At 41.0% G+C, this 18165-nt stretch overlaps 1 protein-coding gene across 2 annotated transcripts in view; it reads left to right on the top strand.

Annotated features, from left to right (window-relative positions):
* Positions 1-18165, top strand: part of gbf1 (golgi brefeldin A resistant guanine nucleotide exchange factor 1) — a gene marked incomplete at its 3' end in the record, with an annotated part of 130828 nt that overhangs the window by 41599 nt on the left and 71064 nt on the right. For both annotated transcript variants that reach the window (XM_034226186.1, XM_034226185.1), the window contains 1 exon segment: positions 16249-16380. In XM_034226186.1, coding sequence (XP_034082077.1) covers positions 16249-16380 — 132 coding nt within the window.

Below are 18165 nucleotides of genomic sequence, written 5' to 3'. Positions count from 1 at the left end.
AAATGAGAGCAATGCGCACACAGTTTTGATGCGCACACAGTTTTGCATGAGAGCGAACCTATCTCTCGCTCTGACATCTGGAAACGGAAAAGCAGGTTTATTGCTTATGGATTATCAGAAATCATTTCAAAGGGACACAGACACATTGGATTAACCTATGGATTAACTTCAGCAGCGTTTTTATCGTTTTAATGCCATTGAAGACCACTTTTGACGAAGGTAAGCCATTTTGCCATTTTTAGCCACATGTTTTGATGTCTGTTCTTGTTAATATCTTCGAGTTCTTATCATGGAGTGATAATGTATGTACCTATTGAATCTGTGTCATCTCACAATGGGTTGGACGTGCAGCTACGATAAGTAATAAGGGTGTTATGAGTGAGTTTCTGTGCAGTAATGCGTCAGCATTTTTTCCGCTCGTGGCTAATTTAGAGGCTCAGCGCTAGCTTTGTGGGTTAAAAAAAAAAAAAAAAAGATCAGTTAGCTGAGTTTCTTCCCGTTACATGGATATAAAACATTCATAGTTTATTGAATATTAAGATGCCCTCAGACGCTGTTTCCTGCAGATGACGCGTTTTCTCCCCCGGTATGGTAACAGGTTAACCAATAAAGCAGTGGTTGCGCAATTTTCCTTAATATAATATTAAAACACAATATATTCCTTAATATATATTTGCCCTGAAGAGCTTGTCTTGTGTTTTTTTGTGTAGTTTTCTTCATTTTAAGTGTGTTATACATGTTGCCACAAATACTCTCTACACTGTCGCTCATATCGGTTTTTATTCTTATTACAAAGTGCTGCTCGTGGGACTTGCCGCGACAAGACAGATCACTGAGTGGACCTTGAGCCTTTGACTGTGTGTACCCTCTCTCAGATTGTGATTGTTTGGGTGTTTATCCCAGCTACAGAGCACAGGGTGAGGTGCTATGTGCGGAGGAGGCTCTTTATTTATGTGTGCTCCAGACTAGCTAAACAACATGTAGTCCTGGAGATGGATCATCAGCCAGGCTTTTTCTTTGGCAGTGATCAGCATGCAAAATCAACTCCGTAATGCACTGAGTTACAGAAAGTTCCTTTGTTTGGGAACTTTCTGACTAGCTGATGGCCGGGGGACGCACACTGCTGTCTGTCCCCTCAAACCACCCTCATACTCAGCCAGGGTAAACTGAAACAGCCAAGATTAATATTAATCCCTCGTAATGCTGTGGCTCATAATATAGTCATAGGTGACTTGAGAATAAGCCATCCTACCTAACTGCTGCGATTTATTAAACGCACACAGAGGATTTGCTGTCAATGCTGGGTAGTTATAAACCTGGCATCATGTCTAAATACAGTGGTCTCAGATCATTAATACTGATGAGATGTGCTGTGGTTACATTCAAATGAGGGGTTTGCACACTGAGGCAGGGATGAGATGGGATGACCTGGCTTTCCACTGAATCTTGATTACTACATGATGTAGAAATACTTGTGTTGATGTTCTACAATCACGTGTAAAATTAATATATATATATATTAACTCATCTAATTTTAGCTCCTCAGGTTTATTTTATGTTGAAACGTGACATTTCTCCTTCCACCTTTTCTGGTTAATGAGTATCACTATTACAAATGTCCTATGTTCAACCATAAATAAACAAAACCTGCAGGAGAATGAAGAAAATCTGAAAGGGTTGCATGAGAGTGTGTAGAGCAGAGCCATACAGCTGTCGGAGCACGCACATGCTGTGATTGGTCAGTCTGAGTTTAAGTGACTTGGATAGGTCACTTGGGGGAAGCTGGTGAGGGAGAAGAGTATGCCTTTAACAGAAGTGTTCCAACCAAAGTCAGACCTCCTTTCCTTTGGAAAGTATACTCACCATACATTACCCCAAATGCGGTCTGTTCTTTAAGTTGCTACTAGTATTAACAGACAACTGGGATGTTTGTCATTTTAATTTGTAAAAGTTACTGCCAGCACTGGCTAAAATGAGTGACCTGCTAACATTACCTGTATACTTTCTAGATGTATTTCTGCTCAAAAAGAGTACGAAGTAACAAGAGGTCTAATAAGAGATTTCTAATGCTTGCATTACCAAATCTGTGTATTAAAATGTAGTGAATATCCCCACTGTCAGCCCTTAACATGAGGTTGCAGTGTGTCCTGTGTGAACACAGCTCAGGCTGCCTGTGCAGTGCGGGCTCTCTGGAATCTTTCCTGCCCCATGGGAATGCCATTAGTGGAGAGCTGAAGGAGTGCAGCAGGTGAAACAAACAGGGACAATAACTCTCCACCCCTCCGCACCCCACAGCTCCTCTCTTTGTTCGCTGCTTTGCCTCAGTATTCCCTCTCTCTCCCACCATCTGATATATTTGTGCCTTTATTCTCTCATCAACTCCTATTTTTCCACATTCAGGCTTTTCCTCAATGCCAATAGGTATCCTTGCTGTGGAACTGTTGTGCTGGGTACAGCAGTCAGACCTATAAACACAAAAACTCTTTCCTTGACTTTCTGGTTGAATGATGAAGTTACATGGGCAGTTTTGGAGATTTCCTATCGGACGGTCCTCTATAAGTTTGTCTATGTTCACATCTGACAAAGTGCTTCCAAACAAAACATGAGTGAACAGTGAGGAAGCAGGAATTGTGGCAAGGACACCTACTGATCAGGAGATGTTATGATGGGTGTTTTGCTGTTTTGTTGGGTTCATTTGTAATTTCTTTGAGCAGGCCTAAATGGTCTTGAATCTCTACGCTAATATCTGGTAGTCATGTCAGCCAGTCACTGCATTTGCGAGAATTAGTTCTAAATGTAGTTGCTTTACTATCTCACCTTACTCGGCCTCCATCTCTGATTCGCTCCTTTCATTTGAGGATGGCAGTCCTCTTCGGGGGGGGGGGGGGGGGGGGGAATCCTATCCAATGGATGCCGTCTGTAGACTAACACTTTACTGTACCCAACCTCAAGCTCTCCAAACCTTGTAACCCCAACTGTGTGCCCCCTCCATCCCTCCCTCCTTCTGCCGTCCTGGTCGGTCCTCATCACCATTTTTCTTGCCTGCCCAACATCCTAACCAAGACACATGCTCAGTGACAAGGGTACATGGTGAAAGGATGGGATGGAAATTGTGCGTCTTGCTCTCCACTGGAAATAGAGGTGATAATACGAGCCTGCCTCCTCTGAAGGGCACATGGCTGTGACTCTTCAAGCAAACACTTATGTTCCGTCAATAAGAAATGGACTGATTTGTATGTGATGACCGCATTTATGGCAATCCAATTGAAAAATGTATTAATAATGAACAATTATTAAAATAACAAGAATCAAATAAAATGACCAGTTTTAAAGACAAAAGACAATAATATAGAAAGCAGCTATCACAGTGAAATGTGTTCTAAGACGGAATAAAAAAAACAGGAAGTGTACACTGAAAAAACATTGAGTGAGACATTGATTTTGATTAATTGTATTAAGTCAACAAATGTCATGTAGCTGTATTAGGTTAGATGATGGCAATAATGTTATGTTTAACCTTATTTAATCTTAATTTAAGTCAATGTTTCAGTTTTGTCAGTGTAGGGGCCAGCCTAACATGTATTTGAAGAAATGTTTAAAGAGTTCATGTTTTGATAGCTCCATTGAAGGACAAAGATACTGAACCATGACGGATACATTCATTTGAGGATTTATTATGTTATTTTACATGAATGATCTGATGAAAAAAACTCTTTGCGCTTATAATGCTACGACATATTTCCCGCCTATACGCAACCCATTCATACAGAAATCTTCCTGCGCCCCCCTCAGGTTTGAATTCAGCATAATACAACATCCGTTATTTATAAGTACACTGAGCGTAAAGTATGCCCATCCATCACAGAGGGACAGCAGGCTGTGGAACACATTAAGTGGACGTTGGGGCTCGGCCAGCTCTCTGCCGGAATAATGTGGCCTCTGTGCAAAGTATGCAGCATAGAAAATACATGTTATGTACAGGATAACAGGTGCAGAGCAGCACAGTGGCTGGCAGGCTCCGGCCCAGGCAAGGTTTGGTGATGAAGTCATGCTATTTCACTGCACCTACTTTATTTTTACTGCTTCTGCTCTTTCAGGTGAAAACACAATGCTGTTGAAAGAAATCAGCTTTAACATAGTAAAGCATTTTGGTAACAATTCTGATTTTATTGCAGACTTTTGGACATCCAAGGTCTACATGTTATTTCATAGGCTTTTTCTTCCTAATAAGTAGCGGGGGAAATCCAACTTAATAATCGGTTTCAGCTAAATCTAAATCATCTCTCTAGATCAGGGGTGCCCAACCTTTTTTGAACCGAGAGCTACTTTTAAAGTTGCCAGTCTGCCGAGATCTATCAGTCCAAATAGAGAGGCCATTACTGACAGCCTACTACCAGGTAAATACACACTTCTACTTGTACAAAACTGACCTTTGTACGATTAATACTTCATAAAATACTGCAGATCCTTTATCTTACCTCTTTCTAATCTACACACATACAAGTATTTTACTGAAGTTACACAACAGTGTTGTTGATACAGAGTTGGAGTTTATTCACACGTCACATACTACAGTAGGTAATGTTTTCAAGAAACATTGAACAGTGCTGCCACATATGACACAGGGAAAAAAGAAAAGACTCTGAACCCTTTCTTTGCCATTATATAAAAATAGTGTTGCTACAAAAGTATAAATGAGGCTTACTAATAAGACAACTCAGATCTGAAGCTACACAGGAATCTGCTGCCAAAGTGCAATAAAAAAGACAACATTAATAGAATCAAACCCTTTTTTGTAGCATTTTAGTAGAGTATAAAAATAAATGCCTTTTTAAAATAGGATGCAAGCAACACTAGTTTCTTAACCCGAATTGATAATAGACTATAATCAATTAAAACAGAACAGATCTTAATGTTTGCATTCTTATACCATTTTGTACAATAATTATAATGAATAAGTTCAAACAAACTAAAACTTACAGCTGATTAATAACGGTATCTAACTTGAGTTTTTATTATATCAAAAACCTGTTGAAATTCTACTGTTATTTTTACTGTCCCCCAAAAGCGCGTCGGCAGCCTCCAGGAATGCTTCTTTCACAACTTCGCCGTCTTTGAAATACTTCATGTGTTTCGCAAGAACGTGACTGACACGATAAGATGCTCTGGTAGCAGCCTTGCTCTTGTTGTTGGGCCTGGTGAAAATGGACTGCTGTGCATTTACCTGTCCTTTCAGGCCCCTCCCCTTTTGGAGCGTAGGGCAGAATTAGGAGGGAATTCCGTCTCGTAGCGTTTGTGCACTGTTTTGAAATGCCGCTCCTAAATTACCCTTCTTCGATAAAGCCACGCTCGCATTGCAGATGAGACAGATGGACTTTGAATTGGAATAGATACAAAAATAATGATCCTCCCACTCCAAGTGAAAATGATATATTTGGTGCTTTTTTGCTTCTGCCATTGCGGTCTTGTGTGTGTGCGGACTGTCACTCCTGTTGACACGGACAACGTCAGCGAAATAGTGCCCACTGCTCACCAGCCACGCCCCGACAAATGGGGTCACGCCGGCCAATCACAAAGCTTTGATACGTTCAAGTGGATTATTCTGGCACGGGAAGATTATGTTATAGGACATTAACGATAAAACAGAATGTTGTTGTTCTATTTTTAGACACATCTCGCGATCGACTGGGAATCTCCCCGCGATCGACCGGTCGATCGCAATCGACTGGTTGGGCACCCCTGCACTAAGGGGAACTGGGGATATGTATCAGCTGCTTGTGTGAGTCGGACAGTGAATACTTTAGAGCGGCCGCTGCAGTGTGAGCTAACGGAGGAGAATAAACTCCTGTGGAAGAGCAGCCAACACTGCAGCAGTCGGTAAATGCTGCAGAAACACATTAATAAACTAAGAACCACGGCACTCTGGAGCAAAGTATAAGGTTGGAGAAGTCGTTATTCAATTTATTCTGGCTTCGTGTGATTAAAAGCAACACGATCATCGACCCGACGCAGTTCCCCGTTGTTGTTATTGTTGTGAGCGCCGTAATGCCGTTGGGGAGCAAATCAGCGATGTAAACGGTGACGTCATGACGCAGCAGCGGCAGCACCAGTCGGGTGCTGGGCGGTGTGAACAGAGCGGGAGCAGAAAAGGGAAACCGGAGCTGAACCAGAAAAGCTCTAGCTCGGAGCTAGAAAGGGAAAAGCGCTGGTGTGAAAGCCGCATAAGTCGAGCTTTAAAAAACGCATACAAATAAAAATATGTTTTTTAAAATCTATTTGGAGTGCCTACTGCCTATTGTGCCTATATTGTGCCTATTGTTGACTTTGTTACCAACATTAATTAACCCTTTATGCAAGCCCTATCACCTTGGCTTTAATGCCTTAATAATCGAGAGAAGGAGCTTTTGGCACAAATGCATTAATTCTTTGAAAAGTACACATTTCTGGCCAAAGTAGGTCAATATTGATGACGTTACAAACATATATTTATTATTGTGCTATTCGTAATGCTGGAGATAGGTCTTTCAGGGGGGTTGTGCTGTTATGATGGATCAGTTTGGATGGTGCAGCACCCAGACAGAGAAGAGACGTTCAGTTCTACAGACCTGACGCAATTATTCCTTCACCTTTATATTTATTGATATACAATGTGTGCATAATTATTAGGAGTATACCATATCATAATTTTTAGGCATATTTTCCAACTGCAAGCTGTATAAACTTTAAAGGTCACCTATCATGCTATTTTTAGGCAATAGCATAGGTCTCAGATATATATATATATATATATATATATGTCTATGAACTATTTTGCTCAAAATACCAAACAGATCACCCATTCTAGCCATGCCTCATATCCCTCTATTTCACTTCCTGTTACTAAAGTGCTGATTCGGAGCTTATGCCTGCTCCTGTGGGACCCGGCAGATACTGTCTAAATGCTGCGGTGATGAAACGCCATATCATGTTCAAAACCACATCAAGGATTATTCCTGAAACAGTATGGAGCTCAAATGCTTTTTCTCTTGCGGGTTTACCACAAGGTGAGTTCCTTTTTATTTCCTACTTCTTTACACATACTCCCTTCAGTACAGGTTAGCTCTGAGTGTTAGCGATGCTAATGTAAACACCGACCATATTACGTCCAAAACACGTCGGGCATTGATTCTGATAACAACGTTTCTGATAGGACGTCATTTACGTCATATCGGATGGCAAATCTGGATCAGCTCCGTTGTTTCCCCGTATTTGGCGATTTGCGCACGGAGGAAAAGAGAGGGTTTTATTTTCTGACACTTTGTGAGTTCCCTGACTCACCGGGGACACATATTTATGTATAAAAGACATTAAAAAGTGCATTTTGCATGATAGGTCCCCTGTAATGGATTTATGCAGGTGATGTGTATTTGTGTAATGAGGGAGGGTGCGACCTAAGGAGCAGAGATGGAGTACTCAAGTACTGGACTCGGACTCGAGTGCCGATTTTCGGGACTTTTGAACGTTAGTTTTTTCTGAAATTATCAAATAAGGTCTACATCTCACAGTGTTTACTGAGCTGTGTGGGGTTTGTACAACTTTTAAAAGATGTTTGAAAGGTGATATACACAGTGATATATGTTAAGGACTAACACGTTTATAAAAAATACATTTGTATTTATTTTAAGATCTTTTCATACAATCATACGTATTGGGATAATTTGTATTAATGTGGTTTAAAGTTTCACTTTCCTTTTTTATTTCAATTCCAACTTTGGTCATGAAGAATATGTTTCTCTGTTGTCCACGTTCATAAAACATAAAACAACCGCATCAGAGCACGGTGCAGAGTCTCTAGATGAGTTTACAGTAGTCCGTTGTTATTATACATCCATTTAGTCCACTGTATAGAAAACTGTGATTTCCCCACAGCAGACGCACATTTATGACGTCCCCTGGCGCATCATGAATACGTCGGATAGTGAAAGTGCAGTCGGATTCTCAAAGTACCGCAGTCTCTTCTCCTAAGTCCTTTTGAATTCTCCTATCCACTATCCCTTAACAATGAAAGAATAATGACCCCTTCCTCACCTGACCTAAATCCTATTGAGTAGGGGTGTAACGGTATTCGTCACGGTTCGGACGTCACGGTTCGGCACATGCAGTCACATGACGAATACGCCTTTTTTTATGAGTGAAATCGGTTTGCCAGCCGCCCTTAAACAACAAATGAAGAACAAGAAGAAAACACAACAAAACGAACACAATACAAGAAGAAGAAAAGTTAGTATGGTGATTTCAGATATCACACAGGAGCTAGAAGACCCACCTGCTTCGTTTAAATCAGCTGTGTGGGAACATTTCGGGTTCCCTGTGGACTACAACAACGGACAGGCTCCATCAATGGAAGGCTTGTGACCTATTGAAAAAAAGGGTGGCTATTATTTCAATGCAAGCAGACTATGTATGGAAACTTTGCTTCTTTTGAATATGTGCCCCTTCAGTTGAAATGCTCCTTTCGCGCTCTTTTCCTAAACATCTACAGACCACCCAAATACTGTGCAAGCTTTTTTGATGATTTTACCGAATTGCTGTCTATAGTGTGTATTGACTTTGACCAAGAGGGGCTAAAGAACTATTTTGTGTTATCGATAATTATGGACTGACTCAGCATGTCAAGGGTCCGACACACAATAAGGCAGAGGTGGGAGTAAGTCATACATGAGCATTCAAGTCTCAAGTCTTGACCTACAAGTATCAAGCAAGCATGTCAAGGGTCCGACGCACAATAAGGGGCACACCCTGGACTTAATTGTATCAAAGGGTCTGAACATCTCTAAGCTTGTGGTGACTGATGTTGCGCTCTCCGACCATTCCTGTGTTTTATTTGAGAGCTCTATTACCTTCCATACAACTGTTAAGAAAGAGGTAACCACTAGACGTCACTTAACTAAAAATGCAGAGGAAATGTTTGCCCAGATTTTTACTCCCTCAATTGCCCATGCTAACTTCTCAGTAAATGAGCTAGTTGATAATTTTAATTCTAAAATAACAAATGTCATGGATACCATCGCTCCTATTAAAATACAGGAAGTATCTGGCAAGAAAATATCTCCATGGAGAAAAGCCATGACTGTGAGAACAGCAAAAACTGAGTGCAGAAAAGCTGAACGCAGGTGGAGAAAAACAAATCTCCAGGTTCACTTGGAAATATATAAAGAGAAACTCGGTTTCTATAATCAGGAAATAAAAAAGGCACGACAGTCTTTCTTTTCTGACATCATTACCAAAAATAAAAACAACTCACGTGCCTTGTTTGCTACCGTCGACAGACTAACAAACCCCCCAGTGTCGATAGCCTCAGAATTTCTATCCACCAGGGCCTGCAATGATTTTGCCTCCTTCTTCACTGACAAAATCATGCAAATTAGACAGGCAGTCTGTATCAGGTACAGAAAATGTGTTGTCCCTATGTTCACCTAAAGCCAATTCAGACACCATGTCACAATTCCGTCTGATAAATGCTAAAGACCTGGAAGACATTATCTAACATCTGAAATCCTCCTCCTGTAGCCTCGACATCATCCCGACAGGATTTTTCAAAACTGTTTTTTATTGCTTGGCCTCAGATCTACTACACATAGTAAACAAGTGTCTTCAATCAGGTGTATTTCCACAGGCCCTGAAAACTGCAATAATTAAACCGCTCCTAAAAAAGCATAACCTAGACAAAACCATAATGAATAATTACAGGCCAATATCAAACCTTCCCTTTTTAAGCAAATTGATTGAAGAAGCAGTTTTTCAACAGTTGAGTAATTTCATGTTTTTAACTGACAGTTTTGATGTGTTTCAGTCGGGCTTTAGACCTAACCACAGCACTTAGACTTAACTTGTTAAGGTCTTAAATGACATCCATTTGAACACAGACAGTGGCAGAATATCAGTGTTAGTATTATCTCAGCGCTGCCTTTGATACTGTTGACCACAACATATTGCTAGACCGTCTTGAAAACTGAGTGGGAGTTTCAGCAACAGCTCTAAACTGGTTTAGCTCCTACTTGAAGGACAGAACAAACTTTGTCTCAATAGGCAATTACAAATCAACCCTGATAAATATGTCATGCGGGGTTCCTCAAGGCTCCATCTTAGGACCTTTGCTTTTTAATATTTATATGCTACCTCTGGCTGAAATTATTAAAAAGAGCGATCTAAGCTATCACATATATGCAGACGACACCCAGATTTATTTTAAAATTACACTGGTAGACTACTCTCCGATTAGAACACTGAGCAAGTGCATTGAACACATCACTGACTGGATTACTCAGAACTTTCTCCAACTGAACAAACAAAAAACTGAGATCATTGTTTTTGGAGCAAAGAAGGACCGATTAAAAGTAATCACAGAGCTTCAGTCGGCAGACTACAAAACCACTAATAAAGCCAGAAATCTGGGTGTAGTGATGGACTCAGACCTGCATTTCAACAGCCACATTACAACAGTTATTAGGTCTGCATACTACCACCTGAAGAATATATCTAGGATTAAAAAAACTAATGTCGCAACAGGATTTAGAAAAACTTGTCCATGCTTTTATTTTCAGTAGACTCGACTACTGCAATAGTGTATTCACAGGGCTCACTAAAAAATCTATCAGAAAGCTGCAGCTGATTCAGAACGCTGCTGCTCGAGTCCTCACTAACACTAAGAAAGTGGATCACATCACTCCTGTTCTGAAGTCTTTACACTGGCTTCCTGTGTGTCAAAGAATTGATTTTAAAATACTACTGCTAGTTTTTAAATCACTAAATGGCTTAGGACCGAGGTATATAGACAACCTACTCCATCACTATGAAGCACCCAGAAGTCTCAGGTCTTCTGGGTCGGGTCTGCTCTCTGTTCCGAGAATAACCACTAAACATGGAAAAGCAGCTTTTAGTTATTATGCCCCAACAATTTGGAACAAACTGCCCAAATCGTGCACGTCCGCCGAAGCACTTCGTATTTTCAAATCCCGACTAAAAACGCACCTATTTGCCGCTGCTTTTAATTGAGCTGCCCATACTCACACTACAGTATGCCTTTTTAGTCATGTATTCTGTACCTGCTGTGTTTATTTATTTAATTTATTTCATTACCTTTGCTTATTATACCTTTTTTTAAATGCCTTTTTAATAATGTATTTATGCTGTATTTGTTCTTAAATGTCTTTTGCTTTTAATCTGTAAAGCACTTTGACTCGCCACGTGCTGAAAAGTGCTATATAAATAAAATGCCTTGCCTTGCCTATTGGTATATTGCCTGGCATTTTTGGCTTAATGTCATAAATGTTTATTTGCAAATTTTGAGTTGTTTGTTTATTATTCTCACTTTAAAAGGTGAACATAAACAAGTGAGGTGGGAACATTTTAGTTTTTATTTAGTTGCATAATAATTCTGCACACTAATATAGTTGCCCAATAATTGTGCACTGCACACATATCCTCCAATAAAGTTTTTCAAATGAGTCTTACAAGATTGTCCATTTAGAACTCACCTGACTGGGCTTCAACGCTGTTTAATTGTTGTTGTATTTGTTCTGAGTTAAATTAGCAAGTGTCACATTTAAGGACATATTTTGATTGACATGGTGATTGATTAGGCTTTAGGAGATTATAAGTGCTGGTGGTAAGGGATATCGGCTCTGTGCTCCTTGAACACTCCAGTAACAGTGGGCTAGTAAATACAAATGCAAACTATATTCCATGCAGCCCTTCAGGAAATGCTCCCCTGCAGTAGCCATTACAGCCATTCTCCAAAGCATTTTTAGAAACTTTTAATTTCTCCAGGGCTTTCAAATTGCCTGTTTAGGTTGTGCAGAGGCATTGTTCCAAGCATCTATAAAATACCACTGTGGCCCATGCAATGACCATATGGAGCTCCATAGCATTGTTTCATCCTAATTGCCCCCTTCTACAAGTGTCGATTTCATTCAGGAGAATACAAGGACCAAGGGCAGAAAAGAAGAATGGATGAGACGAGAGGGGGGGCTGAGGGTGAGGAGAGCTGACATTCATCAGAGTTCTCCCGACAGATGGATGAGGATACTGTCGTACTACACTTTGTTCAGCAGATGAGCAGCATCACTCTCCCTGGATTTCATTTGGCCTTGCTGGTCTTGTTAGAGTGTTGCTTCTCTCTTCAACATCGCAGCCAAGGACCCTGACTCTTAATTTTAGCAGCTGAAGAGCTCCAGATCAATAACCATCAGTGTTTGGTTTTGGCCCGCTGCGCCGGTCAAATGGGGGGATTCCCCCTCCCTCCCTCCTCTACTGCTCCCCCACCTTTATAGAAGGTGTCATTTAGTTTTGTCCAATTTCTCAGAAATCTTGTCAATTCTGGGTCAGTTTAAGGTATACTGCTGGGATGTCTGAGAATTACACAATTGTTCTTCACGTAATTATTCTGCTGCTTTCAGCACATACAGTAGACACACTGATTGTTTTCATGTCCGGATATGTCAGAAGCACTATTGCAAATCTATCTGTTTAGCAGAGGTGGAAGAAGTAATCAGATCTTTCAAGTGAAAGTAGAATTACTGCATGGTAAACATAGTCCCTCATGCGGTACCTTGGCTCTCAGCCTCCGAGGAGCACTGCACACTGCTGGGAATGCCTGATATTCACAACTGATCCACTGTTTGGAGCCAGAGAGGGTTTGAAACTTTAGTTGTCTAACCAAGGCAGCAGCGAGACACCAAAGCACTGCCGGACACTTACAAGCAACGGTGCTTTTGAAAAGGGGAAGCCCGAGTGGATCTAGAGTTTAACGAAGAAGTGTGAAGGAAAACGCTCCACAATGGTTTTTACAGAAATACGACTGGACAGACTGGACTTTCAGCATTAGCCTCCATGGTGATAGAACAGGACTTATTATTGGAACACTCAGATCATCTGTACAACAGAGTAACTGAACTTTGTTAGGGAGAGAAAGGAGGATGGATTGTGTGTACAAATAATCAAATGTATTGGTGAAAATAGGCTATAATGATTTTTCTTTAAATCTTTTGATATTTTCTTGACATTTCATTAAGTAATATATTATATATTATTATATTATATTATTATATATTATTCTGCTAGAGATGAAGGATGTGGCTGCAGCGAAAGTGACTTTCTTGCTTTGAAATTGCATGAATTCTCGCTACATTAGATACCTCTCTATGATGCAATGCCCCGTTATACTGCGTTTCTGTATAATATTGCTCAATACAAATTGTTGTCTCCCAACCTAAAACCCAAAGATGAAATCATGCACACGAAGTGCTAGCCCTGTAGAGCCCAAATGTTGTGTTACAATACTTTAATATTTTACAAGCATAAAAGCTTGACAATATTTTGTAATAATATAATACATTTTGACAAGTAATAATAGTATATAGAATATTATTAAGTTATTTGTATTAACTGTGTTCTTTGCTTAAGCTGCTTTACAATACATTGAAATCAGTCAGTTGCAATGCAAAGCCAGCACCATGGAAATGCAAATCATCCTGTTTATCCTTTATCGTCAATTTAAAGAGCTAGTTTTGTTGTCGTGCTCAGATCGTCCCTGCAGCCGTTCTGTGAAAGACTGCGCTGTTCATACGGATTTTGAATCTGCTCACAAAGACCTGCAGAGATCTTTGGAGCCTGCTGAATGTGCATGCTCTCATTTGAGGTGGTCAGGCTGGGTGTAGATCCCTGTGCAGCTTCCTCTCCCTTGTTGTCCAGATTCCTCTTTCTGTGTTCTAAGCCTTTTCTGCTCCACTGCCAATACATGTGCATGTGTTAAAGATGGCTTCTGTTTCATCCTGAGGTGCTCTCCTGGGGGCAGATGTTCACCCCCACCTCTCCCTTCTCTTCTTGCTGGGGTAATTTGCAGAGGTAATCCACACATGGCTGGATACTCTCACCACAGCCTGGTAAAGGTAGATGGGATTAGGCTCATGGTGAAGGGTATTGGGCATTTCACAAGCCCCTTTTTTACCAATTAAGATGAACTTGAGTTGGACTTGTACGCACTCTTATATCAGTACTTGTATCAAATGAACCAGCCCGCAGATGGCAACATGCACGCCTGGGTGAGCCGCTTTAATCCTGCGTTTTTATTTTATTTTGGTCAATGTCAGCCAGAGGTTAACCTGGTTATAGAATGATTGCCTCACCCCGGCTGTATTTATCTCACTTTACCCCACAAGCCCTGGAGATTGAGCTGAAGTACAGAGCCTGTATTTAGTCTTTATTTAAGAAGATTGGTGGTGGCTACCGACAGACCTCTGCAGTCAGCCCGTGTTCACCGATGGCCAGCTGGATCAATACAACACAATTGGGTTTTCCAATCTGCGGTCTTTGGGAACGCAGCCACAGCACTTACAGGGTGATCGCCTCTGATCAAATCTTCATCAGGATCTATTGACAGGTTCATTTGAGCACCATCCTTCTACCCTTACTACACTGTAAAGAAATGGGACACAAAAGCCCTCTTTAAAAAGTGTTCTGGCAGCTGATGGACAAGCATCTCATTCATTCACCAGCTAACACTGATTTTATTTTGATTTGCTTAATTTAAAGGTTTATGTTTTTATTTTATCCTGCATGGGGTAGTAGTTGTTTAATTGACTGTCACCCCCTCACCCTTTGAAGCAAAGCTCTTCCAAGCTTCTAGAAAAAATATTCAATAAAGCAGCAAGCGAGAGATTTGCTTTTGAAAGCAAGGCCTTAAAGTGACCTGGCAGCAGATAAAGGGACTGTGTACATTTCCCAAATCATTTCATATTTCATTTCTAAACAAGCTGCAGGGGTATTGAATATCACACGCTAATGCACGGCGGTCACATGTGCATTTGTGGAATTCTTTGGACACTCCACCAGGCGCTTTTGATGTCCACGTTTTCTCCCTGTCTGAAGTGGAGCTGCTCTTAAGAAAGCCATAATCCTGGCGGTATTGCTGTGGCGAGTGCTCTGCTGGCAGAACCTTTGGCAGCGGCATGCGTGACTCCACTCATTTTCCCTGTTGTTGTTTTACCTGTTTTGTATTTTTGCTTGACCCCCTTTCTCTGAATTCTCCAGAGAAAGAGAGAGACTATTGAAATGGGGGGGATTGGCTAAAGGTGGTTTCCCAGAGAGGAATGCCCAGTGAAGCCCCCCCCTGGGAACTGAGTACGTCTCCTCATCTCATTCTGCAGCTGCATTTAATAAACTGTAGGATTCAATTGGCCTGGCTTATTGACAGTAATGTTCATTATGAACCAAGAATCTTCTTTTTTTATACTCCATTCTATATTGAAAATGCGACATGAGGTTATCATCTTGAAATAAGTGAACACTTCTCCCAAATGTTGTAGTGTTCCTTTAATTCAGCTTCTCAAAGCAGACTTCTTCTTTTTTCCATCTCTGTTCTTCTTCCTCAAACTGTATACATCCCTCTTTTCATCCTGCCTTCTATGTTCTCCCCTCTCTCCCCCCGTTCTGCCTCCCTCTCTGAGTAAGAGGGCTTCCTGCCTCCAGTGAAGTTATTCCTCAGTGATATGTCCCACTTAGGGACACAGTGCTATTCACACAGGCTGTCACATAGAGCAGTGATTTTCAACCACTGTGCTGTGAGAGATCGGCAGGTGTGGCATGGGAAATTGTCCAATTTCAATGTATCTGTCCCCAAAAATATGATCTAGTCGCTGCAATTAATATCCAACACGGCTCCCAAGGTCCTAAGCAAGCTTAAAAGTCATCTCTCAATGAAACAAACAACCCTCATGGCTTTCTGAAAAAAAAGGAGGTGTTACTGAAGTTTACAGCTAGAACAGTGGTGTAAGTATACAAAGTACATCCCTTTACTGTAATGCAGCCTTTCCAACCAGGAGACACGCATGTGATGCAACAATATCCAAAATATAAGAAGATATATAGACTCCTATCACAACATCCATATCGTATTGATTCAGCACTACATCCAGCACTACATCCACTACAGCAGTTTTTTTTAAAAGAAATAAACAAATGACTTGGTGAACAAAGAATAAACTAAAGCCCTAAATAACTTGGCAGTTAGTGCACATGTTCGTCTATCTCTATACTACTCACCAAAGTTGTAATCTCTACTAAATGAAATGTCTACAGCTTTCACTTCTCTCTAATATTAAAATGATACTGAATTACTGGTGAAAATGTACATATACATGAAAGGTATTGGATCTAAAGTTAACCGTTAGATTCCCAGGTCCTCATGTTGTATATGTTTCTCTATTTCAGAGCTCTCAGATGTGGAACCCAACGTTTTTCTCAGGCCCTTCCTCGAGGTGGTCCGCTCTGAGGACACCACTGGACCAATCACAGGCCTCGCCCTTACTTCTGTCAACAAATTCCTCTCCTACGGCCTTATAGGTAAGAAATGCTTTTCTTTTCTGGCCTGTCTCTTTCAATACTGTGTGTTTTGTATGCATGTTTATAGACCATATTGACCATTTTTAGGAAAAGGAAAAATGCCAAGCCAAGTACTAGAGATTGCAAGCTTCTTAACTGGTGTTAGCTAGGTAAGTACGTTTTTTAATTAACAGTAAGTTAAAATCAATGTATACATCATCCTGGCACTCTCAAGCATGCAGAAGAATTTTCTGTTGTTTATGGTCGGATCAGTGTAGGAATGCCAGGAATGAATTTGTCATCATGGGTGCAGAAGCGGGCTGGTTCTGGCGTACAGTCAGGACTGCCTGTCCCCATTAGCCTCATCATGGAAGTATGGCCCAGTGTCTGCCAGTTGTTTTGTTAAGTGTGAAATGAGCATGCATTACCAGATGTTGGTCTAAATAGCAGGGGTGGACTGAATGTTACAATGCTGTCAACAGAAACAGCTGCAGCCATTGCTTAGCTAACTGAGCGTTTGAGCTTACAGGAATACTGGACATTACTACAGTGATGGTGATAGGTGCACGGCCCTTGTTCTGACGCATTCAAATCCAAAATAAATCACATCTCAGCATATTTGTATCCAGTTGACATACCCTACTTATTCCCTGGACTCATTTTAGAAGTGTGTGTTTGTGTGACACCGTATCCTAGATTTCCTAAACTTGGCTGTCATTTCCTCTCGGCAACAATCGGCAACAGCTGATCTGCTCTGAGCACATCCACACACCATTAGCTTTCTGTCTCTCATTCACACACTCTCACCGGGCCACACATTACGACTCTTTAAAAATTCCCAGCTGACCTTCGGCATCTTCACATGGTGGGCTACTGCAAGCTGGGGTCCTCATAACATTTGCATTTTTGGGTCCTTTTAAACAGTTCCTACGTCTTTACTACGTTGAAGTGAGCAAAAATAGACATTAGGATTTGATGTTGGAACTGAGCTTTCTTTAAAAAAAGAAAAGCCAAGCATGTATATGTGAAACCATTTCTGGAACAAATGGGCTTCTGCCTGCCAAGGCTCGCACAGATGTACACACAATATGTGTTCAAAGATCACCTCACAAATGGCCCCCTGTGTCCCAGAGCCTCTGTCTGTCACTCCAGAGCTGACACCAGCTCCCTTAATCCCCCCCACCCCCACCCCGACGCCATCGCTCCCCCAGCAGCAGATCATCAGCATTGTTCCAAGGGCCGCACCATTGTGCCGATGCTGCACGCTCGCTCTCAAGCACAGCTCCTGTTGTTTTAAGAAGAAGAAATAGTCGGTAGTTTGAGAACTGTATTAACAGTCTGACTTTAGTTGCTCAAACAGTACAGACTGTTAACACCCCCTCTTCTCTTGTTTAACTTAGCCATGCATCCGTTTCTTTGGTAGTGTGGGAGGGATATGATGTGATATTTAATGCAAGTTCAAAGAGAATTGAAACCCGATCTGAAGCATGTGTCAGAGACTCCGGAGGAGATCACAGATATCGTTCCTCATGAGAGCACAGTGACTGGGTTCAGCATTTACACCAAGCAGTATTTCATATATAATATATATATATATATATCACGGTTCGTACGGTCATTGAAAACCTGGAAAAGTCATGGAAATTCAAAATGTAAATTCCAGGCCCTGGAAAAGTTATGGAAAACAATATTTTTCCCAAAGTTTTGGAAAAGTCATGGAAATGTAACTAAAGTTGCGTCAAATATAATTTACATTTTATCTAATCGCCGAAATAATCTAAGGTCTCAAGCTGTTATGTGCCATCA

The sequence above is a fragment of the Gymnodraco acuticeps genome, unplaced genomic scaffold (genome assembly GCF_902827175.1).
Source record: "Gymnodraco acuticeps unplaced genomic scaffold, fGymAcu1.1, whole genome shotgun sequence".
Lineage (NCBI taxonomy): Eukaryota > Metazoa > Chordata > Actinopteri > Perciformes > Bathydraconidae > Gymnodraco > Gymnodraco acuticeps.
This window is presented reverse-complemented; position numbering and strand designations above follow the sequence as displayed.